At 44.1% G+C, this 25,418-nt stretch overlaps 2 protein-coding genes across 3 annotated transcripts in view; both read right to left on the bottom strand.

The window, feature by feature from the left end:
- Window positions 1-25,418, bottom strand: part of rabgap1l (RAB GTPase activating protein 1-like) — a 97,591-nt gene that overhangs the window by 51,208 nt on the left and 20,965 nt on the right. For both annotated transcript variants that reach the window (XM_085386428.1, XM_085386429.1), the window contains exons 12-13: window positions 19,959-20,052; window positions 18,611-18,761 (exon numbers count right to left, since the gene is read on the bottom strand). In XM_085386428.1, the coding sequence (XP_085242554.1) occupies window positions 18,611-18,761; window positions 19,959-20,052 (245 nt within the window). The remainder of the gene's footprint in view (window positions 1-18,610; window positions 18,762-19,958; window positions 20,053-25,418) is intronic.
- On the bottom strand, window positions 7,101-12,929 carry gpr52 (G protein-coupled receptor 52). Its single transcript, XM_085387374.1, has one exon. It carries the CDS (start codon window positions 11,088-11,090, stop codon window positions 9,972-9,974), a length of 1,119 nt encoding a protein of 372 aa, XP_085243500.1. The 5' UTR covers window positions 11,091-12,929; the 3' UTR covers window positions 7,101-9,971.

Here is a 25,418-nt window from a genome sequence, read left to right as displayed (position 1 = left end):
CAGTAATTAAAACCCAGCTCCCCTTGAGGCCTTTGTGCTTGCTTGCTGGTGAGGAAGTTTCTCGAGGCTTCCCTGGAGGGTGGGCAGTGGGTGGTGGTGGAGGGGCAACAGCTGGCCTGCCTGGCAGATTGCAGATTCATCTGTGTCTGTATCGCTGCCGTGGCATTTTAATGGTGCGGCTGGTTGTGCATTTCAATAAGCCGAGCATGGTGCGCGCACACGCTAAATTTCATTTTCCTCACAGTTAAACTGGCACAGCTGTAACTGCAGCTCCGTTTCATTTACCTTCATTAGGACTTTTCATCAACGTCTTTATGTTTTTTCTTTATGAATAAAGAAATACTTCAAAAACGTAGTTTATTTAAAAAATAAACAAATAAAATAGCTTTTGCTTGTTTGACAATGTCTGTGCTCTCATTAGCTGGCTTAATATAAAAGCAACTGGAACTTGACGCACGTAACAGCTTTTTGGTTGAACGATTAAAAAAAATAAAAATAAAAAAATAAATCTGGTTCCTGCTCCCGAACCAGGATTCAAGGAGCTTTATTGTCATTCGCATCACATGTGAACATGAGGTGGAACGAAATTATGTACACACAGTCCCAGAGCGAAAGGACAAAGTAATGAAGAAACAGAATTTTTTTTTAAAGTAATAAATAAGTTGTTTGTTTTTATATCTAATAACGAAATATAATAATAGTGCTGTTTTAACAGCACCCTCTTTCAGAATAAAAGGTAATAAAACAATACAATAAATAATACGATGATAATACTATGAGAGGACTTTAATTTGTCTAATAGTTTGTATCTATCTATATAGATCTATATATAAATAAAATGTATAATAACAAATTGTAATGGCAGTTTATTATTCTTTTTATGGAATTGTAGACACTGCAGTAGTAATACAAAACTATGAAATACAACATTTAATCACTAAGGTCATTCAAAGACGATCTGTGATCTGTCACAAGCACCTGAGTTATCCTGGATAAACACATTAGATTTATGACGCCATGCAAATGAAACTTGCAGAGATATTCGCCAGTTAAATCATTTTCATTCATCATCCAATAAATAAAAAAATATAATGGAAAATATGAAAAACAGACGGCAGAAACACCCTTCAACCATCATACGAGTGTCCAGCAGGGGGCACTCTGCAACAAACCAACCTGGTAATTTTTTTTGTACCCATAAATAACTAGACATAAACATTAGGGAAATTTGTTTCACGAAGACAAAGAATACAATTCATACAATGAAAATACTTCGAGTTACCCTTGTACACTTTAAAGGCCTGTATGTCTAAATATTGCTTCTTCATCCTTTTTGAAGCCTGAAAAACAGAAATTTTCAGGGCAGATAAACATGTTTCAGCTTCATTAGAAACGCGTCACAGGAGCAACACTGTAACAAGTAAAGGCACAGAGTACTGGGAGGGGACAAAAACATCGATGTAGATGTTAGACGTTTTATTTGCAGAGGTGAAAACCACCAAACTGCAGTCTGGGTAAACATATCACCATGTGTGAGAGGTGGCTGGCTGTACTTCCTCCACAAGCTGATGAACTGCATCAGCACCTTGTGTCATGTGGCACTTTGCCTGGAATGTTTCTATACTAGAAACAACAGATTTGGTAGGTGATGCCCCTCTGATGGCACGCACCTCTCTCTACCTCTCACACTGCATCACTGAGAGCTCGGTGCATCCCCCAGGTATCTGACATTTTCTGTGTGTTGTCATTTTCACTGTAGGACAGCTGAACCTCTTATGTGGGGACATAAGACCCTGGGGGATGATAGAGGTGGCATCTTGGGTCAAACACTTAGTGGGTCCATGAAAGAAGATAGACACTTGTTTCACATCGAGTAGTGTGATTTCTTGCCCCTGCATTTATAGTACGCACCTTTCCATGTGTTATGTTAGAGGCTGTATAACACCAAGACAGAGACATGACAATCTGACCCACAGTTTATCCAGGGAGTACCAAGATGAAGGTTAACATGTCCTGTGCCATTCCCAGTGCTCCAGGCTCATACTTCAAACACAAATACTGGCAAACCAGTTTGATTATATCTGAGCTTTTTGTGCTTCCTCACACACCAGAGACAAGCGAAAACCAGAGCTGGCAAAACGTCTGCGCAGGCCATCTGTCACAACATCTGACTTTTAGCTTAATATTTACTCATTATTAATTGTGTAACATAAAAAACATACAGAGTTATAATTTGGTTACAAAAGGAGAGAAGCTATGTGTCGTGTTAATGATGGTTTGAGACGAGCTGCCTCTCGCTACTAACCTGCCCAACACAACCAGTCCTGTTGTCCAGATAAGGCTCTCAGACACACAGGGAAAGTCTGCAGGTCTGAGTAGGAATATGCCGAGGGCCCAAGGGGGTAGTTTGACTGGCTTATGGTATTTCATTCAGATAAAATGCCTAGAGAGAGAATTAAAGAAGCTGGCAGTGGTTTTCTGGCAGAGCTTCAGTGTCTGAGGTCTGCAGGGAGGGCAACAATAAAACAGGTTTGTCCTCCGCTGTCTGTCAAGGTGTTTGTCTTCGTGTGTCTGAACAGCTAAAAGAGGAATATTAGTGGAAATTATGCCAAATTAAATTAGAATGTATTAAAAGAAATCTTAAAAACTCTTCAGATGTTAGTTTAGCGTTGCAGTAATAAGACAAATGGATTAAAGCATTTCCAACGCCGATACTTAACGAGCTCCGTCCTGTCACAATAAAATCCACTTGAAACAGGAAGAGAGTTTCTGCGGTGAGAGCGGCAGCTGTCTGACGATGTCGGCGACAACAGTACCAACGTTTTAAATATCGTTCAAGTTCAACATAAACTGTCGTTGACAAACAAAACTTTTAATTAGCTCGCATTTTTGCAACAGTAACAATTTAACTAAATTAATAAAAATGAACTCTAATGTGTATTTATCAGATCAGTTATAATTTTTATTCAGTGGTTAATAAAGTGTCCCTAGTTTTTGTTCAAATCTTTAATCCTTTTTCCAAAGTTGAGAATTCATCTACATGTTAGCATGTTTTACAGAAAGCCTCCATTTAATTTAACAATCGCTTTTTATTGGTTACAAATTGATACATTTTCTTCTCTGAAAAAATGTAAAAACTTGTTTTGAATTTCTTAACCAGTATAAACTTATCAAGCTTTAACATGATTACTAATCGGTATTATACATGCATGAGTATATACACGTCACAGATCCATTACAGACACACAAATATAAACAGGTGCTCAAGGCTAAGGTGAGATTTTAAGATACAAAAGGTGGAAAAAAAACCTGCAGAAATGCTGATCGTTACTTTCATCCAGTGAAACCAATGCAGGGAAACTCAAAGCACTCAAACGAGATGGAAGAGAAAGCTCTCAGCAAAGAATCAACTGATGGACAAAAGTGTACCTGTGGCACTCGCCGGGTCCAAAGGTGGAATCGAATTGTGAACTTAAAAGCATCAGATGAAGAGTGCTGGTCAGTCCACATTTTAGACATTTCCAATGTTCCCATCCAGCGCACTCTGCAACGAGTGGGTAGCTAAGTGTTCTGTTTATTGCTCTGGAGCACTTGGACAAGAATCAGGTCCTCTGTGAGAACTGAACCACTGACCATTTTGTCACCATGACAATTACATAAATACTCTGATTAAATGTCACGTCCTCAAACGCGCGTTCACCGGAGAGGCACTCGTATGTCGTCACTGCTGCAGATGCTTTCTAATATATCAGCGTTGTCCTCGATATGACTGAAGAAACTCAGGCCACCCTCACTGCTTCCACAGGAATTAAGAGGCAGCAGCTGCAACAAGCTTGCCTCACAATCTGTAGGCCTCAGTTAGCGTGTTAAAAGTTAAAGTTTGCGACAGTATAGTTAGAAAAAAGCCTGAACAACTGTGACTTGTTTGGAAGAGTTGCCAGCAAAGAGCGTCCACACTAGAAGAACACGGCAGCATGGCTCAGCTTTGCTAAGTTCTTAACAAACCACAAAACTTTATGTTTGTCCATAATGCACAGCACCGCTTTTGGTGAAAATCAAACAGCATAAACACCTCACGCCAGCTGTTGGTGGAGATCTGATGATTTGAAGATGTTTGAAGGTGTGTCAAAGTCCAGTCCGCAGCACTTCACGTTAAGGTTGGGCGATTGGATGAATATCGACTATCGATGATAGGCTGAGCCCACCGGCGATCGTGTTTACAGGGGGCGGTTTATTTATTTGCCCACGAGTAAGTTTGCTAATAATGACGGAGCTAATAGAAGCAGTCAACAGAAAATAATATTAGCGCTGTTTTAACAGCACCCTCTTTCATCTGCGAGCAAGTGCCCCCTCCTCAGAGTGCGCCCAAGTGCTTGTTGCAAATCAGAACGTGCATGATTACATTGCTCCGCCCATCAAAAAGTCTGCGCATGCACAAATACATCGCCCATCGTCGATTACTGGACTGATGATTGTCGGCGATTTTTTTACATATCGCCCAACCCTACTTCACGTTATTGCTGCTAAAGGTAGTTCTACAAGCACCTGAATCACGGGGTGTTCTTTTATTTCCTTTGGTTCACAGTTAATCTGTGTTAGAGTTAAAGGACATGTTCTCAAGCGTGGCACATCACAGAAGTTCACCGTAGTCTTTACTGTGGTTTGGAAGAGTACAGGACGGCATATTTTTACCTTATTATTCTATTATTAAAATTTTCTCTTTAGAAAATCTGTATCAAGAAAACCATTTTAGGAAGCTATGAGAGCACCGGAGGAGTGACACAATCAAGCAGTCATTGCAGCTGAAACGATTCAGGTAGACGGACTGCCATGAAGCATTGTATGGATGTCCTCTGTTATTAGCTTCCCTTCAGATAACTTTAAAAAAAATAATCTCAAATATTTGACTAAATTAACTATTGATGGACTGAATCTTGATTGGCCCCCCCAAATGACAACAAATCCAATAATGATGTGGGTTTAACCTCCCACTGGATGAATTACAGTTTGAGGACTGCTATAGCTGGCTATGACTAGCTGTCATCTATCAGCTGGATCTCATGTTTTCAAAGAAATGGAGGCAATACAAGATGTATGAGCGAGTGTTGGTGTGTGGGTGTCTAAGTGTGCCCCTCCTTGTGCCATCAAAGGCTTTTGGTGACTGCCGCGAGGCTCCGCTATTAGCGCACAGAGACAGGAACTGGTTTCCCCTCCAATTATGACTTCCCCACCTCAAAAGAGGGTCAGGTGGTCCTTTCTCAATCGGGACGGAAGAAGCAGAGTGGCAGGATGGAAAGGGAACGAGGACGTGAGGCAAGTGCTACCATTTGTGGAAATAAAAGGGAATTCCTGATATAGCATTGGCCGTGAACATCAAGTGGGCCTGGACTGGGAAGCTGCTCACAGCTTGACTGTCAGTTTGGATGCGACAGTTTGCCTCTATGCGGTAACTATATTTGGTTCATTATTGTAATACAAACGTAATCTGAGCACTTCTCATTGGACCCAACCGAATCGGTTATTCCTCTCAGTCGGCTGCTTTGGCAAGACTTTTTCCAGAAAGCTCTCCGTCTCCTCCTGCTTCTCCGTCCACTAGGTGATGACACAGGGTTTATGGCTGGTGAGAGACTCACTCGCAGTCTAAAAGCATAATAAATCTGAAAGGCTGATTTAAGACAGACAACTTTATCATATGAAATCTGTTCACACCAACAGAGCACGTGAAGGAGTTTTATCCAGTAAAAGAACGACTAGTCTGTGGCAGAGATCAGTCGGGAGAATAAAGAGGTCAGACAGATGACTCTTTACCTCATCTGTTTGTCATTTACTGCGTTTGCTGTGTAGCCTAAAGATATAACTTTAGGCTGGATATGCTGTATCCATATGTACACACAGGTGTATCAGTACTGACTGCCTGCGTCAAAAGGATCAGCACATGTGTATCACTAAGAGGGATCCAACCTCAGAGCTTAAGCTGATATACCATCATTACAGAAGTGATGAGAGTCACTCGTGTTGCACTAGGTTGCAATTTTCATTCCATTCTTTCTCTGCAAGGAGTCAGAAGACGAGATGTAGATTTATCGTCCCTCCTCTGGTCCTGGATTTATGTTATTTATAAATGTGCACGGCTTCCTTTCTATTACACATTGAGAACATTTCAAAAACGACTTGTACATCAAAGCGTCGCCCATGTTTGCTGAGGCAGGTGTGAGCTAATCACATGATTCGGCCAAAGTAAAAACCCATGTTTCCACTTTCTGCAACATTTTGAGCAGAGAAAATATGACGACTACTCTCAGCAGGGTGTGAATGCAGCTACCGATACACAGAAACACACACACTGTCCAAAAGCAATGTCTACTATTTTCACCTTTATTAGGTTGGCAGCAACAGCAAAAACCTTTTGACAAAATTTCAAATTAAAAAAATAGATACTGTGCAATTTAACACACTCGCCTCCTACTCAAACATCAGCCTAGGTGAGTTAACGAAAACGGGTCCACAACACCTGCCAGAACTTATTTTGGCTGTACAGCAACAACAGATACACGCACTACATACTCATATGCAGTATAAAGATTCAAACATAAATTAAATAAATATATAATATTTCCTTTAAACACTTTTTACTAAAAGCTTCTATCAAAGCACTTAAAAGGAAGGTGACATAACACTTCTGATTTTTTAATACCACTTCAGTTTGGTCAGTGTAACACAGACACACAAATCATTGATTATTAAACACTCGGCACTTTGACTGAAACCTCGTGCCAGGACCACGTTTCACATGACCTGCTACATGAAAGCCTACAAAGGCATGAGCACGTGTGCATCTTCATACCAGCAACTGTGATCTCCACTTTAAATGTTCTTAAACTTTTTGACAACTGCTCTATTTTATGTCATTACAGAGTTTTGCTTTCGTGTTATTGTTTGTCACCACATTGAAGATTTTACAGGTCATAATAATTTCATCTACTACCCGACTAATACGCTCCCAAAGTGAATACAAAAACACAAGCTATCAAAATAAAATATATATATATATATATATATATATATCGAATATTTTAAGTCTAGTATTTGACACAGTCCCTACTGTTATACCTCATATATGCCAGATCGTATGGCTGTTGGAGTGAGTTCACTTGGACATTTCTATAAATGTAGATATCAAAGAGCAGAACATGGAAGTCAGAAATCACATCAACGCTGATAAAGTTATGAAACGACCCATTTTCGACCCTCTTGAGCTTAAAGAAAAAGCTAAACGCAGTGACGACGTATCCTCGGATGTGTAAAGTTTCACACGGTACGTGAAATGTTTTTAAAAAGTGCAGCATGACCATGTGATGGCAATTATTCTCAAGATAAAATACACTTTTCCTACAAAATACACCTTTAGGCACATAAAACAATCTATAATGCGTTAACGTTGCATTAAAGTTGCAACTATTTGAAATCCAACACCATCGACCAAAGTGGAGTATTTTGAAGAATGCTGGCGGTTCCTCTGAGGACCTGCACACATGTCCACAGCTTTTCACTTTTGCCTCATTTTTTGGAGCATCTGCCTCCAAGTTCACTTATTTGAATAACCCCAAACAAAAACTAACACTGCCAGCAGTTACAGTAAACTATATGAATAAACCATTATTAGTTGCTCCCGGTACAAACTCAGACTGACCACAGGCCGGTGACGACACTACAGCCTGAGGATTAATCAAAAGAGTCTAAGATCTCATTACAGTGATTTTAGCTTCAATTTATAGGGTGGCCAGAAAGACTAAACTGGAATGCTCACATACTCCATGTCAAACATGTCAACGAGAATAAGACTCAGTTTTACTGGCCCTACAGTAAAACACCACAAAGCAGCCTTAAAATGATGAGATGACCTGGCTGCTGGACACCGGCTGGTGTCCTGCAGGGTTTAGATCTCACCCTGGGTCAACACACCTGAATCACATGATGAGTTCATTACCAGGCCTCTGGAGAACTTCAAGACATGTTGATGAGGTCATTTAGCCGTTTAAATCAGCTGTGTTGGATCAAGGACATCTAAAGCCTGCAGGACACCTCGAGGCCGGGAGCTGGACACCGCTGGCCTACACAAAGTGTCCCGCAGCAGTAGATCGGAGAGTTACAGTATCTGGGAGCTGGGTTTGCTGTGTCTCCTGGTTTCCCGCGTGGCCGTTATGCACTACAGGGCCTAAACCACAAACTGCTGACACCACTACAGGAGCCAAATGGTAATTTGGCTAAAGACTGCTGCTGTATTAATGTGAAATTAATTTTCTCGTTTGTATAAAATGCATTTTTATTTTCATTTGACACCGGTCAAATGAAAATAAAAATGCATTTTATACAGAGTGGAATGACTACCCTACTGTGCTGTGGTAAAGTGGGAGTCAGTCTGTTATATAGTTATATAGATTTTCACGTCTATTTCAGAACTGGGAGAAATAAAAGACGAGGCAAAAATAAAGCGCACCGCCAGATGACCAGTTCAACGAACAAAGACGAGGTAAACAACCAATAGCCTTAAACGTCTACCCTGTCATTTTTTAACAAACAGATCAGGTCACATTAATCCCAGCCCCTGTCATCTCAATACTATCCTTCACGTGAGCCACTCAAAGCACAAGAAACTTGTGACATCTGAGGCCCCGCACCAGAGTGAATGTGTTAGTGGGTTCAAAGCCACATTCAACAGTAAAACATCTGCATCCTCAAAGCAGCTCATGTAGAAGAAAAGATTTGGACAGTGACACTTATACTGCATCTTCATCTGTGTTCACAATCCAGCTGTCATTTGTATAAAGAAAAGATATTTATTGGCTGGTTCAAAATCATGAAGTCATGCATCAAACTGACTGAACACTCATAATGGGAACGTCAGGAACGCTGAATCAATGGGGGGGATTTCTGATGCTTGTGGAATACAAAGCACAGTATGAATCTATGCTAAGCCTGACATATGCTTTGTTCCAGTTTGGAAATAAGGTGCTTTGTCGTGGGGGGAGCACGAATCAGCTGATGATATTCAGGTCAAATTAAAGTTGTTTAACAATCTCGTACAGGCCCAATCACAGCAGCACCTGAACTGATGGACATTTGATGACCAGCAATAAATAACTGTGTTAAGCAATTTTGTTCATTTAAAGGTTTTAGTGCTAAAGCTGCACAGTCCCTTGGTATATGAGATATGATCTGCATACTGTCAGAACAGAATTACATTAAGTTTACTTTCTAAGATTAGCAGCACTTATTCATGTCGTAAAATCTTTAGCTTAAATCTCAGCTGTAACCGATCACCCAATCAAGGGGGGGCAGAACACCTGACATAACTATGACTCCACCTGCTCACTTCTTAAAAACAGTCAAAGCCATTTTCCGTCGTATTTGTCACAGCAGCACACCGGCTGCTGTCACTGTCGTACGTGTAACATTGATATGGAAACGTCTAATATCCACTTAGAACCTTTAAACAGGTCTGTGAGCACAACTGTAGATTACACTGTATCCACACACAAAGAGCATGAAGACATCCATTAGACGGTTGCTCTGAATCACAACCACTAGCAAAGGTTAACAGACATGAAACTGTCACATTTGATTTGTGAGGAGATATCTATGAATGTTTTGGCATTTACAGTTTTGTCTCTCCGGTAGATCCGATCTCATCGATGATGTGCACAGAGATGTAAAGGCTAAGAGAGCCTTCGCTGTAATGTAGAGTAAAAGCCACCGCAGAGCGCCCGTTTCGCTTGAAATCTCAGTTTAGATGCTGCATTCATCTCCTTGAAAGGGTTTTAATGCAATTACCAGTGCCCAGGATAATGTCACAGTTATCAGCTAAAAAGGTTGATACAGTTATCCACTGAGCCCTGCCAATTTAACTACGAGTTAACTAGCTGCTAAGCATGCTGGGATTCTTATTTCCTCATCCTGTGGGAGACGTGGCTTCAGATGGAGCACGAGTTTGCCCTCTTTCTTGGTTTAGGCTCGCCAAAGTCCCGGTCATCTGCAGCACAGTGGCTGAAGGAGCAAATGGTCTGCGAGAGCCTGCGCATGCCCAGCCGGAACACACTATTAGACAGGCTGTAGATGACACAGTTGCAAAAGCTGTTGCTAATGGCCAGCCAAGTTGTTATGAAGGAGAGGGCAGGGCTGTCCAGCACGTGGGAGCTTTCTAGAAGAAAGTAGATTATGTAGGGCAGCCAAAGCATATAGAAAACACTGGTAATGCGAAAGAGTACCATCGCGTAGCGCCGATCCGGCCCGTGCCCCCCGTGATGCCCGCCACCATTCCCTTCACCGGCCTCCATCTCCTGGCTGGGGAAACGTGCACGTCGTTCGCTGATCTCCCTGTTGTGTTGCTGACAAATGCGGAAGATGTGGTAATAGGTAAAGCAGACCACAAGGGCAGCAGGCGCATAGAGCAAGCACACCACGAAGCCTGTGAAGAGGGCGGAGGTGGGCCAAGAGTGTGCGCACCACTCGAAAATATCCCCGTGATAGCCCGGCTTACCCCAACCAAAGAAGGAGGGGGAGAAAATCAGGCTGGAATAGACCCAGATGAGAGTGATGCAGCCTCGCAGACGGCACGGAGTCACCAGCCGGTTGTAGGACAGCGGCTTCGTTATAGCCAGGTACCGGTCCACGCTGATACAGGCCAAGCAGGCCATTGAAACACTCTTCAGAACAGAGATGACATAGCTGAAAACTTGGCATGTGACTGGCTCCTGGACACTGGTTGGGTAGTGGAGTAACGACAGGGTGGGCACCAAGCAGCTGAGCCCCACCAGCAGATCGGCGTAGGCCATGGTCTGGATGAAGTAGCTGGTGGTGTAGTGGTGCAGCAGAGGGGCACAGTGGAACACAAAGATCACCGTCAAGTTCCCAGCAATAATTAGTACAGTTAGCAGCACGATGACAGCGGTCTCCAGAATGCAAGCATCCAGGCCTCCATTCAGCCCCCAGCCCAAGGGACAGGAGTGGTTCGAGGCCCTGCCAGGAACGAAGTCTCCATGGCTGACGTTGGCAGTGATCGAAGGGTCAGTTGTCAGTTCAGACTGGTTCATTGTTCTGGGTGCCGTCCAGGTGGGTCAGGACTGCAGCGTGTCACCCATAAAGGCAGCTGGGCCGAAACTGGAGATTCTCCTGTCGCCCTCCTGTTTTTCGCCAGGCGTCTGCAGCCAATCTCAGTTCACAGAGCTGAACATGCTCCCTAGCGTGCCCACGCTTTCGTTCGCCTTACTCTCATATCGCTGCTCGGTCTCGATCAAATGAACGCAGACTGGAGGAAAATCAATGCAGCCGCCAGCAGCGTAGGACAACCCGTTCGGCTCTCCTTTCCAATGATGCATGGTCAGTGAAAGTAGTGGGTGGGCAGCGGTCAGTAGTACGAAGAAAGTGCATTCCTTCAGTAAACCTAAAGCTTCGGCCAGCACGTATCCCAGCGGTGAGCTCACTTGCCGCTCTGCCTTGCAGTCGGTGGCCTCATCGTCTGATTTAAATGAGAGTTGCCACCAGGAGGCTGAGGGCAGGAGATGTCCTCGCAAGGGCAGAGAGCAAAGATGATGCGAGGGAGGAAATCACACAAGGTTAAAGCAAAGTCCAAAGCTCCACTCGATTCACTAAAGAGCCCCAACAATAATGGAGCATTTCTATTTCACTCCTTAAGAACAGCTGAGATTTTCTGGGTGCCGCTGTGGCTCCAAAACACATTTTAGGTGATCGCTATGTTTAATTAAAGCATCAGCGATGTATAATTAAATTCATTTCTTTATTACAATCCAAAGTTTCACTGTGTGCCAGTGTTTACTATGTAACCGCAGGCTTCCCTTATTTTGGTGGTCCTCCGGCCAGTGTCTGGAGCCTGTGTATGCCCAGCTATTGTCTGAATCAAAACACAGACACGGGCTAGAACAACACGGGGATCTCCGCGGGAGATAATGTCACAGCTCTCTCAGCACACACAGTGGTGAGGGGAAATGTGTTTACAAGGCATCCCTAGGCAGCATGAGGTAAAGCATCCCAATGTCCAGATGACTTCTGCCAACAATGTGAAGTTTAAATCCAAATGTGCAAACTTGCCTCTCAGTGTTCTGGACTGCAAGTTGTGAAAAAGACAAACCAACGTAAGAGTCGAGCGGCTGATGAGTGTTTGATGTCAGACTCCCATGCAGGCAGACGCGAGGACTTTCCAGGAGAAATGAGAGGCCACCTGAATAACTCAGCGCTCCAATCACTTTGACTCCACAGCAATCCTGTCGCAGACACTTGCAGAGAGGGGTTTGGGAATGAATCGACAGTCGGCTTATTTACCCGACACTTCCATTTTCATTGTGGTATTCTTGAAAATCTGGCAGCACCTAGAAGGGCTCGGGACCTTGTCCTCAAGTGCTTAATGCAGCCGCAGATTTTCCAAGTTGCCTTAGTCCTTTCAAGCGTTGTGGAGGGGGTCCTATCCAACTCTTCTCTCAGTACAGCTGTCACCTGAACAAAACACTGACGGTACAACAAAAGGGAATCCGCTCTCGCAGCATAAAGAGAAGAAAAGTCCCAGTCGGAGTCCCGGTCTTTTTTTGAAAATGGTCCCTTTTATTTTAGATGAACAGGAAAAAACAACAACACGTTTTTAATTAATAATTCCTCAGATCCTGGCACACTGAAGGATATGAATGCAATGCATCTGTCCAAAGCAGCAAGTAAAAATGAAAGGCAAAAAAAGGGGGGGATGACTGCGCTGATGGAAATGAGTTAAATCTGCAGCGAGAGAAGCGAGGGGATGGAGAGTCCCTCAGCCCTGGTGCAGTGAGGAGAGATGCTGTGACTGGCTTACACTTCCCTCCCTCCCTCACCACACACTCTCTCTAGCTTGCACACTCCAGTCTCTCTCTCTCCACACACACACACACACACACACACACCCTCCTCGCTGCTCACAGCCCCGCCTCCTCCCCTCCCAGCTGCACCTGAGGCTCCCTGCCACATTATCCTGCCTCAGACTGGCTTTCTCCCAGAGGTACATTTGGATACATTTCCTATTTACATATCACTTATCTCTCAAACTATTTCTATTAAGTGAAGCCCTTATCACTTTTTCTCCCCTTTCCTGTTTAGTCACACAGCCCTTCATTGCACACATACCATAAACATACACTATTCACTATTTAACTGCAGTTGAGCAGCTTTATGTATTTAAAAACAAAAACTACTGAATCTAAAAATATTCAAATGCAAATTTCATAACATCGCTGAGTCATAATATGTACAGTGTTCAGTCTCAGCTTGCCACAAACAAAGTGTACATAATGTACATGAACACTCAGTTAACCTCCAGTATGATAAGAAACATTTTAATTATTGGAAAATGCATCTTCTGCATTATCCAAACAGACTCCAGGTTTCTTTTCTTTATTTACCAACAGCTTAGCACACTTATCTCTGCCCCTTAGTTACAGTTGCCAGGTATTTCAGCCAGTTGGGAGCATCCTGAAAGGGATCAAGTGACAGTAAATTGGCTAATCTAAAGAGTGGATGGAAAGAAACCGGCAGCATGATGCATACACAACTGAAACTTTGTTAATATTACTGAGAAACCATTAAAGTCATTGAGGAGTGGTCATTTTGACAGGAAATCGTTACACTGCACACATCTAGAAAACAACTTTAATTACTCTGGAAAACAAACCGACACATTAACGTCTGAATGGAGCGACCATGGCGTGGACTGAAATAAGCCAGCGAGCGAGCACGGTTACTGTGGAGCATATGAGCCAGCTCAATGTGATTTTTTGAAGACTGTTATATTAAAAAATAATAATAAAAATCTACAATAGGCCAAAGCCACACAGAGCGAAAGAACAAACATGCATCGCCTGAATAAAACGGGGGATGCAGCTTCAAGAAACACTGCTATTGGGATATAATGGTAAATGTGTATGATCTTATAATAATAGGAGCTCCTGCGATTTCATTTCTTCAGTAATGCAGCAGCTTATGACAGGACATAAAAGCTGAAGAAAGGCTTGCACAGACCTGATGACTTTAAACAGATTATAGCTCAGGGATCAAAACAGAACGTAAGAGTTTCTCATTGTAAATATTTCTGTTCATATTAGTAATTAGAATCTATAAACTACGACATCATTCATGATTATTAAATCCATTTTAGTATTTGACTTTAATAGTAGCGTAATGTCTAAACCCTCATGTTTAAGGTGACATCAACTCCTACGTACATTACTGAACCAATAATCTTTGAGAGCAACACGCACATCTATCAAAAAGTGCACAATTAACTTTGACTTGAGGTTGCAAAGACAGGCAGTGGGAAATAACATCATACTGAATACACTATTTATTTGGTAACGCTATGTTGTTAGCCGTTACTCTGGAAAAGTGTTACAATTTGACTAAATATAGAAGTCGGTATGCTCGAGTCAAAATGAGACTCGATTCTACTGAAACAGGTCAAACTAAAAACACTAAAATAGATCAGGTGAAGTTCAGGTAGACAGTTGTGCTGTCACTGTGGAAGGAGCCAGTCAATGGAGATCTCTCATCACAGCGCTCTTTACCTTTGGAGGTGGACACTGATGAAAAACACGACCAGAAGGCCACCGTTAATAATTCATTCTGCTCCAAAACAAAGCCAGCGGGGCCACTTGGAAACAAAGGCGGCGGCTGATTCACCTTTCACTGCCTCCCAGCATCCCTCCCTCCTCCATGCCTGGGCTCCTGCTGATTTCAGTCTAAACAGCAATGTACCAGCATAAGCAGGGAGTTTATATCTACATTAAAAGGTGTTTGGCCTGGTGGTTTATCCAGAGCACGGTAAAGAAAGTGGCAGGCTGTTCGCCGTTACATTGGACACACCAACTAATCACTTCATCTCCTACAACAAAAATAAAGTAGCAACAACTACTTCGTTCTTCCTCTTACAAACAGAACCCTGCAAACGGTATTTTCAAACAGGACGCCCCTTGTTGAGAGTCTCGAAGTTCAAGGATATGAAATAAGATTTTGTTGATTATACTAAGTGATTCCATCCCAGAGCAGCTTTAAGTTTTTCTCACTTAATCTGCAGATAAACAACATTACTGCTGTATCCTGACAAATCACATTTAAGATTAATCTAACACCCAGATGAAAATGCTGTTCATTGCAGGTCGTTCAGATTTATTGAGGTGATACGAGCTGCTGCGACTGCAGTGGAGGCAAAGACACGGAGCACTGGACAAAGAAGTGACCAGAGATGAGGTTGGCTAAATCTCCTTAATGCGGGCGTCATATCAGTGTCAGCACAGACGGCCGATGCAATTATCACTGCACACCAGCAAAACTCCAGAATCATTTTATTCACTTTGGCATGGCAACTTAATTTCACTCAATACTAAAAATTCTGCATCTAATCAGACGTGTCCAAGTGGCACCACATTAACATGACTGATTACACCATTTCAGCTGCACGCACACGCACACACACACAGCAGAGGGTCCTCAGTAAACATCAAATCTGTCGTCGAGTCAGTTTTTAGCCAACCTTCAGTAACTACAGAAATGATACCGATGTTTCTGACGCTGTGGATCAGAGGCAGCACATCCTCCACGGTTTTCCTACTGTGGAAACTGTCGGTGAATGGAGACTGGAAACTGCATTATGGACAGGCACACAGACCCGAGGAGGGAGAGTGCTGTGAATAGACCTATATTGTAGGAAGCGGTGTTGCTTGGCTGTACTGCAGACGTGCAGTGCAGCTGTTCCCCGCAGATACTATAAAGGAGGACGGGACAGCGAGGCGAGTGTGTACGAATGTGTGCGAGAGGCTTTGATTGGCTGACACCACCACAGGGATTTGTCTTTCAGGCAGTGATGGGAAACCTCAAACCTCAAGGGTGAAAACTTATCGTCAGTATGAAAATGTCAACATATATAAAAGATGAGAGAAAAGCTTGTATGTGTGCACAAACTGGAAAACTAAGGATCACATGGCAACAAAATGAATGTTAGTGAAATAAGACGTGGATTTCTCTTAACACCGTGCAGCGGTCGCCACAGTGACTATGTGAAATCCATAAACAACTACTGCAGGTTTCAAAGGCAGAACACCAACTCATTAGGCGAAGGAAGACTGAGACAAAGGCTAAAGGAGACAGAATTGTCATGGCGATAACTTCAAGCAAAGAAAAGTCTGTTGACCCTCACAGTTACCATGGCAGCCTCTCTTATGTACATTGTGCTCCGTGTATCTTTATGAGCATTATTAGGCGTGGGTGTAGTATTATTCCAGCCTGGCTGCATGGCTGATGCTACCTTTGATTACACACAGACTTTATATGTCATCACTAAGCTGGCTGCTCACTGAAATGGAAAGCACCTTAGAAGTCCTGGGAGGAAACCAGGTGAGATCCGGGAAATGAAAGACACACAGAAAAAGCTCATCTTCACAGACGAGGTTATACACGCTGCAAGTCCTCAGCTGTCCACCCTCTTTGGTTTTTTTAAGGAAAATGGGTGCAAGGTGCAAGAATTTGTTGAAATGTTGGGCTCGACATTAGAGGTCATTAGATGCTATAGAAATAAAACTGAAGTGAAATAGTTATAATTGAATTACAAGTCAGTAACAAAGTTAGAGTGGAACAAACTGCTTTTGCAAAGCTAGCTTGATTGAGTTCGGTGCCTTTCTATGAATGAATAATTCACAGGTCAGTGTTTAGCAGCTTTGAAATGTCCTGCGCTGGTCACGCTGAGGTCCTGCCTGCTGTGCAGTTTCCCTCCATGCTTCCATTACAGCTTTCAAAGCTAAGACGCGAGTCCGGCGTCTGTTTTTGGGATGGCAGGACTGGAAATAGCTGGCTGAGCTTTAAGCTGTGGGTTCAAGCGTGGCGGCACACCTTGGGCTTGTTCGGCTCTGGGGACATGAAAAGGTTGTTCAAATGTCACCAGCAACCCGCCGTTCCCGACCTCAAACACAGCGCTGCGCCAGCCCAGAAAGTTATTTGTGAATGTCTCAGATGCCCCGAGGCCACAGTGTGCATTTGCGACTGTGTGTGATGACTGTAAATGAGAGCAGCGCAACACTTAAGTGTATTGCAAGTATCGCGCTATTATACGAGCACGCCACGGGTCACATGCTGCTAAATGCTGAGTAGATTAGTGGTTTCGAAATAGATTTTTCCCAGAGGTCCATAACACGGCTCCTGGTGATACACGGTGCTGAGCATTAAAGGCCCAGAAAGGTATAAACGAGCTCCACATCACCTTCATGTTGCTGGTCTTTGCCTCTTCCCTCCCCGCTACATCTTCCCTCAGTTCCATTCATTTGGTGCAGCTATTAATAGCCCGACCAACCGCCTATCAATACCATCACTACTCCAGCAAGACAGAAGATGTGGGCGTGCTCAAGCCAGCGCAATGAGCTGAACAACAGAAGCTTAGTCTTATGTAACAGGAGCATAGGAGAGGCAGAGAGGGGCACAGGGAAATCTAAGAAGAGCAAGAAGACGGTTCCTACAGAAGACGAAAAAGAAAGACGAGGGATAACGATAACAGAAAAAGAAGGACCAGAGATATCCACACAGCAGTGAAAGTCGCTATCCTGGCATTTGCACGCGTTCCCTTTCTCCCTTCAGTCACTAAAACCTAATATTTGTGGGTTCACACTCTTTGCTGGCTCAATTTTCCACGCTTCATGTCGACACCCCTATTGCTTTCTCTCTGTTAGTGCTTATTGATTGAGGCAGGTGCTTTCACTGGCCTCTGTGCTGCAAAGAGAAAAAACGATTTTATTACCAATGAAACTGAAGATCTCCATCCTTCTGCCGCCGCATTTAGGTACAGTTGGGCGCTCGACTTACTCGTTTATAAGAAGTTAAGAAAGATCAGATGAAACTATAACAGAAGTATATAAATAAAGCCACAGTTAAATGGCACATTATGAAACAGGACCTTCAGAGAGCCTGGAGAGCCGTTCCTCCAGTGTGACACTGCGGCTAAAAGTTTTGTGCAAGCCCGTGTGCTATACCTGAACGCAGCCAGAACAACAAGCAATAGTTAAATACTACAGGTCCAAAAATTCACTTTGAATTCCTGCTCCGTGGGAGGCCAAAGGGCAGCACGAGCCGTCACAGTCCCGAGACGGCGCCGCGTGCCTTTAAATGTCACCGTTAAATTACAGCCTTCTCCGATTTGACACACAGTTCAGAGGAACAGCTGTAACAAAAGCGTTGGTGAGACGCAGATTTGTACGCAGTACAGAAACACATTTCCTCATTCACTCTCATCGCAGTGACGAGATCTCGTAACAATTCACACTCGCCGTCTGGTTTTCACTTAAGCACGGCAAAAATGGCGGCTACAGCTAAAAGCGTGGAAGCACAACATCGACACAAAGAAAACACTCTCACGGTTCATATTCACAGGAGGAATGTGCCGACATCAGATCTTAGGGTCAAATATAATGAAAACCGTGGATTTGTTGCCGCCTCGCCGGCCCTCAGGTGAGGATGTGGTAGAAAAGTCTTACGTCAGTGTTTCTTTTAGAAATGCACTCTTATTAGCAGCTGTCCATCCCTGCTGTGCGCGTGCGTTTACCTTGGTGATGAGGATGCGGTAGTGCTCAAGCAGGTCATGGTTGTCGTGGCAACCAGCCAGCAGCTGCCAGACTTCAGCTCTGAGTGGCTCAGGAATGCCGCTGCGGACCAATGAGGACAAACCTTTCGGGCGAGTGGACAGGTTCCCATGCCTGATGTACACACACACACACACACACACACACACATTATTTTACAATGTCGATTCAGCCACTTGACTTTACGTGCAGCTCTTTGACAATCACTTCTTTGCTGTGACAAGACAGGAGCTTTAATTTCGCACCTTCTGAAGTGTAAATCTTAATGATAAAGATACAACAACATTAACTCAGCTTCACTCAGTTTACTGATGTATTGCTTTATTACAGCAGTGATCGAGTGTCATGAAACTATTTCACTAACAGCAGAAAGTGCACCACTGCTGATGCACATCAGTGCCACGCTCCCAAAAAAACAAAAAATCCTCCTTTAGAAAAATACACTGTCATCTCTTTTTAATGATGCTTGAAATATTCTCATGACACATTCATTGAAGGCATATGAATGCACTTCCCCAACAAAACTCACTTCATGATGTCGGTGCAGCTGAAAGGAAAACGGCACCAAGCGTCTCTTATTCTTTCTAACGACTGCGTCTGAAGCTGAATTTATCAGCAGCAGTTACTGTAACAAACGCTTTTTGTTGCAACACATTAATTAAAGAAGTAACAAATAAAAACGTTGTTTTTTAAACTGGCCGTTCTATTAGGCGCCGCGCTTTAGCTCGCTCCATCTGGAGTGGGGACAAAGACGAGGGTAATTCATTAAAATGTCTCAGCTGCAGTTCGAGTAGGTAATCCATAAGAACTGGGATCATAAAACAGTCAAGGTGCTGTAGTGGAAATCACACCGTGTATGAGGCAAAGTGGAGCCGACTTTTCTGATTTTAAGGAGGTGCGAACGATTCTAAATGTTCTGCACTTTGGTTAATATCTGACCAAACAACTAAAAGCTACAGTCAGTCCAGCTGGAAACACTTGGCTGTACGAATCAAGCTTAACGTTTTAAAATCAATAAAAACTGGGATTTAACATGAGCCTAAACTGCCAATTTCCTTTAGTTTTACCCATTTTTCAATCATCGAGAGTTTTCTTTAACCTGCATCACAATCTTAGCACGAGTCAAGCTACAGATGAAGGTTCATTGCTATGGAAGGAGCCCTCAGCTAAAGCAGACTGCCACCCAGCTATTGTCATGCTGGGTCAGTTGAATTGTGGATACTGTGATTGCTATGGTGCATTTCTTCCACTGCTTAGTGCCACTGCACGTATTTTGTCATTCGGTCTCAGTGTGTTCACATTTTGCCTCACCATCTATTGAGGATTCCTCCCCAGGACTCGAGGATTTTCTCAGGACAGTCTTTGGAAACGTCGCCGGTTCCACTGGAAATTTCACTGTCGCTATCTGCAAGACACAGAACAGGACGCCGGTGATGTAGAGGTTCACGATCCATCGCAATCCACAGGTCACGTTAACGTGTAACATACAGAAAGAAAGTAATGAGAGTTGCAATCAACTGAGAAGTCGAGGAGGATCGCAAACAGTCGTACCCAGAGTTAGGTTCATCTCACTTCACTACAGTCGCACCGATGAGCTAGTAAAGCAATATTAATGTGTGTTAGGAGCACGTATACCCTTGTATACCTGAGCATGCAGTTAGAGAGACAAACATCTTGACCTTTAACTCCAGGTAAAGCTGAATGTGTCGTCCTTTCAGTCACTCAGCACTTAATAAACACAGAGGGAGCACGACAGTTTGCATTCGAGCATTTTGCCACCTACCAGGAGAGCTGTGACCGTTTCTGTGACTGCTGTGCAAGAGCCAGGCAGATAAGATATTCTTTCCGATATCTGCACCCAACTAATAAATCCATATTAAGCTACTCTGATACGCAATGCACATTTTCAAACCTGTTAATATCGATCTCACAGTTTAAATGGAGGAAGGAGTGCCTGTGCAGCGCCTACACCTTCCATTATTGCCGTTCTTCTGCCTGATGGTTCGTGAGGCAGACAAGAGGCAATCAGCACTGCGAACCACTTGTGTTTAGATGCAGAAGCACTAATTGACTGTCTGGCCTGCTCTGCTGCTGGAGAGAGGAACTGATCCCCACACAGAAAGCACCCACGAGAGCAAACGCACAGATCCACACTGCATGTTGTGATACGGACGTGGCGTCAGTGACTATGCTGCACAGAAACAGGTGCTGACAGATGCACGCACTAGAGGGCGCCTTACTTCATTATGGACCTTCATGATTATTCCTACAGTTTTATATTGTTTAAAGGGGAACTAGAAACAAAACGAGAGGACAAAACTAAAAACCGCAAAAGAAAAATGCTGTTGCCTTAACAAGAAAATAATTTTTTTAAAAAGGTAAAATTAACGTTGAACCAAACAAAACTTATCAACTTAATGATGATGAGTCCCACTGTGTGTCCAAAAATTAAGACCTGTCATAGTTTCCTTCATGATATCACAGAGATGAAAATAACAGGATGCTTTGGCAGGCCTGACGCCGGACAGGGTAAGTGTCAGGCTGACATTTTCTTCCAGAGCGTGCAGCCACTACACTGACTGCACCGCTGCTCCTATATGTCCTCAAAGCCTTTAGCAGAAGCTTTTCAGGTCTTTATAAATGCTTGATGAGTCCTTTCAAATGGCTCAGACGCAGCACAAAGCAGCTACATCTGTCCTCAGATTTTCCAAGGCCAGGAAGCGCAAATGCATTCCAACTGCCGGCGCACTCGCTGATAAAAAATAAAAAGAAACTGAAGACGAAGGCCATTACCTTTACCTTTAAATCTGCAGAAGGGGCTGCACACTGACTGTGGGATTCATGTCATGTTGAAAGCACTAATGGATTGGTTTGTCTATGTTAAAGCAAGCAGAAATTTCCAGTTAACGGCATGAAGACGTTTTAAATTCCATCTTTTACTCTAATGAACTACAAATCTAACATGACAGCAGTGCAGTGAACAAATCAAGCCTCTGTGATAAACCAAAGGAACATGTATAAAAATGGGAAGTGATTGTATGATAAAAACAACACACACGGATGCACAGACAAAGTATGATGTGAAAGAAAAGCACATCAGCTTTGGGGCCATTGTCCACATTGTAGCGAGGGCTGTGGGGGCGTCCACGTGAACGGAGCGTGTTGGCACACAGCAGTGGCATCTACACCCGACTGTATTTATTTCTGCACACAATGGGGCTGGCCTCCACCTCCACGGCCCCGAGCGCCTCCAATTTTCAGCTCTGGGGGAGAAGCGGGCGTTATATAAAAAAGGCCCTTTCAAAGGCTCTCACAGCACCAGATGCCAGGGTGGCTTCAACGAGTCGGCAGACAGACACAGGAAATACAATTTTTGTCTTCTGTTCAAGGAGGGGAGAGAAAAAGTAGAGAAGCGTTTACATCAGCAGCAGAGAGGACGGAGACGATGAGATCAAGTCATGTTTTATGGCAGCTCTGAAGTGTTTAGAAGTTGATTTAATTTAGAAGCTTAGATTTTACTTCAGTGGGAGAGTAAAATCACATAAAACTGTATTACATTAAAACGTTTTTGGTTTGCCGTGCAGATGGAACCTACTGACATGTAAACTCGAGAGATTAGTGGGAGTGTAAGGAGTGAGACCAGATCCATGATCTGCATCTACAGTAGAGTGCTCTTTCCAAAGCAATGCAGAGCCATGAGTTACCATTGCTGCAGAGCATCTGCTACATTACTAAAAGGAGCACGATGAAGATGCTGGCCGTTCTCACCCTGGTGAAGTGTCGTACAACAAAGCGACATCATATTCGCCGCTTTGGTGCAATTTCAGCCAGTTATGCATCTCTTGGTTTCTGTAACCTGGTGCATTGTGCCACCGTTGCTGGGTCAAAGGTCGGCTGAGTGACCGCTGGAGGTTGCGACCTGGTGAAATTGGTCACAAAGAGGGTGCACCGAAAACCTCCAGTGAAAGCTCGCACCTTCAAGCGGCCTGCATGAAAAAGGCCGACTTGTCTGCAAACATCCTCAACATACGCTGAGCTACAGTGAAACTTCAACACTGCAATCACAACTTTGAAGGCGAATGGTCCCGTTTCCTGTTTGCAGCTAAAAATCAAACGGATTTAACGGAGCAGCTGTTGTTTAAACATGTGTGTAAATATAGGCTGAGAATGAAGTTGGGTCAGCAACACAGTTAACCTATGACTTTTTAAAGCAGGCCAAATGTTATATGCATGCACGCGCACACGCGCACACACGCGCACACGCAGACACGCGCACACGCAGACACACGCACACACACACACACACACACACACACACACACACACACACACACCTCTCTGTATCCATTTTTTTAACCATTTCTTAATATTCTTGTTATTTTTAACAAACGGTTACAGTCACATCAAGCTTTATGACAACTAAAATTTCATGTAGTAATTCATTGACATGATCTTTATTTGAATAAATTGCGGCTGCAAAGAAGTAAGAGTACTTCAGAAACTACATCAGAATGTGTGGACGGGGTATATTTGCACATGCGAGCTCGTGTCATTTTCCAAATCAGCACCGACATGATGTGCGTGGTCTAAATTGCGACACTTGCACCAACAGCGCTCAGGTGGAAATGAGAGTCCTGTTTATATTAGTGAACTGAAACTGGGTCATGTTTGAGGACCACTGGGTCTAACAGCCAGTGTTGGTGTCATTAATGTTTCGCCTCCATTTCTCTGGCAGCGCTGCAGTTACTGATGGTGAAAAAGTCAGTGTGCTCTGGCATATCATCTAAAGCCGTCGTGTTTAGATGCAGCAAAGAGTCAACAGTTTAATCAACACGCAGGACAGCAGCCACTGGATTCAGACAGTTTGCACCTGCAGCATCTTGTCATTATTCTGGAGTTGGCGTAGAATGTGACCTCCAAAGCACACACGCCGCTCAGTCACACTGTCATAGAGAGGACGCGTGGCAGTGCGGCGGACTTCTTCATTGGTGACACGGTCCCGGTAAGAGACGCACAGGATCTGCTGGGGATCTTTTGGCGATTTTGGCTGATTGTTTCCGCGTCTCACAAGCGTAGATCGCGGTAGGTATAACGAGCAGACGAATCTTCTTCCCCAGATCGATGTTTGGGGTCAACCAGATGAGCCGAAGCTGCTGGAAGACCGCACCTGCTTTCACGATCTGACACACTATGTCATGATCAGCATCTGCGCGCTTGCAAGGTTGCGGCCGAGGTGGGTGAATAACGGCGTCACTGATCCTCATGGAAGGCGGCCGGGCCAGATGGAGTGCTGGGCCGGGTGCTAAAAGACTGTGCTGCGGACCTGGCGGACGTCTTCACCTCTATATATAACACCTCGTTGTCCTGTTCACTGGTACCATCCTGTTTCAAAGCAGCAACCATCGTTCCCATCCCAAAACAGTCAAATGTCACATGTCTGAACGATTTCAGACCTGTGGCACTCACCCCCATTCCCGCCAAATGCCTGGAGAGACTGGTCATCAAACACATCAGAGCTGCTTTTCCACCATCCCTGGACTCGCACCAGTTTGCATACAGGGAGAACCGGTCAACCGAGGATGCGATCGCCACAGTGCTGCACACATTACTGGAGCACCTGGAACACAGGAACACCTATGCACGGCTCCTCTTTGTAGACTACAGCTCGGCTTTTAATACCATCCGGCCATATAAACTCCGTCCCAAACTCCACCAACTGGGACTCAACTCCTCTCTGTGCAACTGGATTGTGGACTTCCTCACTAATCGCAGACAGAGTGTCAGAGTGGGTAAGAACACCTCTTCCACCCTTGTGGTCAACACCGGTGCCCCTCAGGGGTGTGTTCTGAGCCCTCTGCTATACACTCTCTTCACCCATGACTGTATTTCCTCCTGCGCGTCCAATCTCATTGTTAAGTTTGCAGATGACACCACAGTGCTCGGACTTATATCCGACAATGATGAGACAAACTATAGGACAGAGGTGCAACAACTAGAGTCATGGTGCCACGACAATAACTTGGTCTTAAACACCAAAAAGACCAAGGAGATCATTGTAGATTTCCGGAAGAGGGGTCATAACAACCATCTGCCTCTCTTCATTGGCAGTGAGGCGGTGGAGAGGGTGAGCAGTTTTAAATTCTTGGGGGTAACTGTGACCGAGGACCTGTCCTGGGGCAACCATATCACCTCAGTTGTACGGAAGGCCCAACAGCGCCTCTACTACCTGAGGAGACTGCGGAGCGCACACATTCCCAGATCTCTGATGTTGAACTTCTACAACTGTGCCATCAGCAGCGTTCTGACGTATGGATTTCTAGTGTGGTTCCCCAGCTGCACCAAGGCCGATCAGCAAGCACTCCAGCGGGTGGTGAAAGAAGCTGGCAGAATTATTGGAACAAGTCTGCCAGAGATCAGTAATATCTTCCCCACTCGCTGTCTGAGGAGGGTGCACAGTATCCTGCGGGACCAACATCACCCTGCGTGCCACCTTTTCCATCTGCTGCCCTCAGGGAGAAGGTACAGGTCTATACAGGCCAGAACATCCAGACTGGCCAACAGCCTGTATCCACAGGCTGTGAGGCTCCTGAACTCTCTGCCCCCCTCTCACGGACAATAACCATATCCAACTTCTTAATAGCAATGAACTTACTTGTCAGGTTCTCATGTTTACTTGTCATGTTCTCATGTTGTTGCTAAGGATTGTCTTATTGCACTGGAGTCACACTGGGTTAAATATTTACACTTGGGTTTTAAGGGGTATTTATTATT

This window comes from Rhamphochromis longiceps, linkage group LG17 (assembly GCF_057381845.1).
Source record: "Rhamphochromis longiceps isolate RC_006_pf linkage group LG17, R_longiceps_female_GT1.1, whole genome shotgun sequence".
Lineage (NCBI taxonomy): Eukaryota > Metazoa > Chordata > Actinopteri > Cichliformes > Cichlidae > Rhamphochromis > Rhamphochromis longiceps.
Note: the sequence above shows the minus strand (reverse complement) of the source record. Positions and strands in the feature narration are given on the sequence as shown.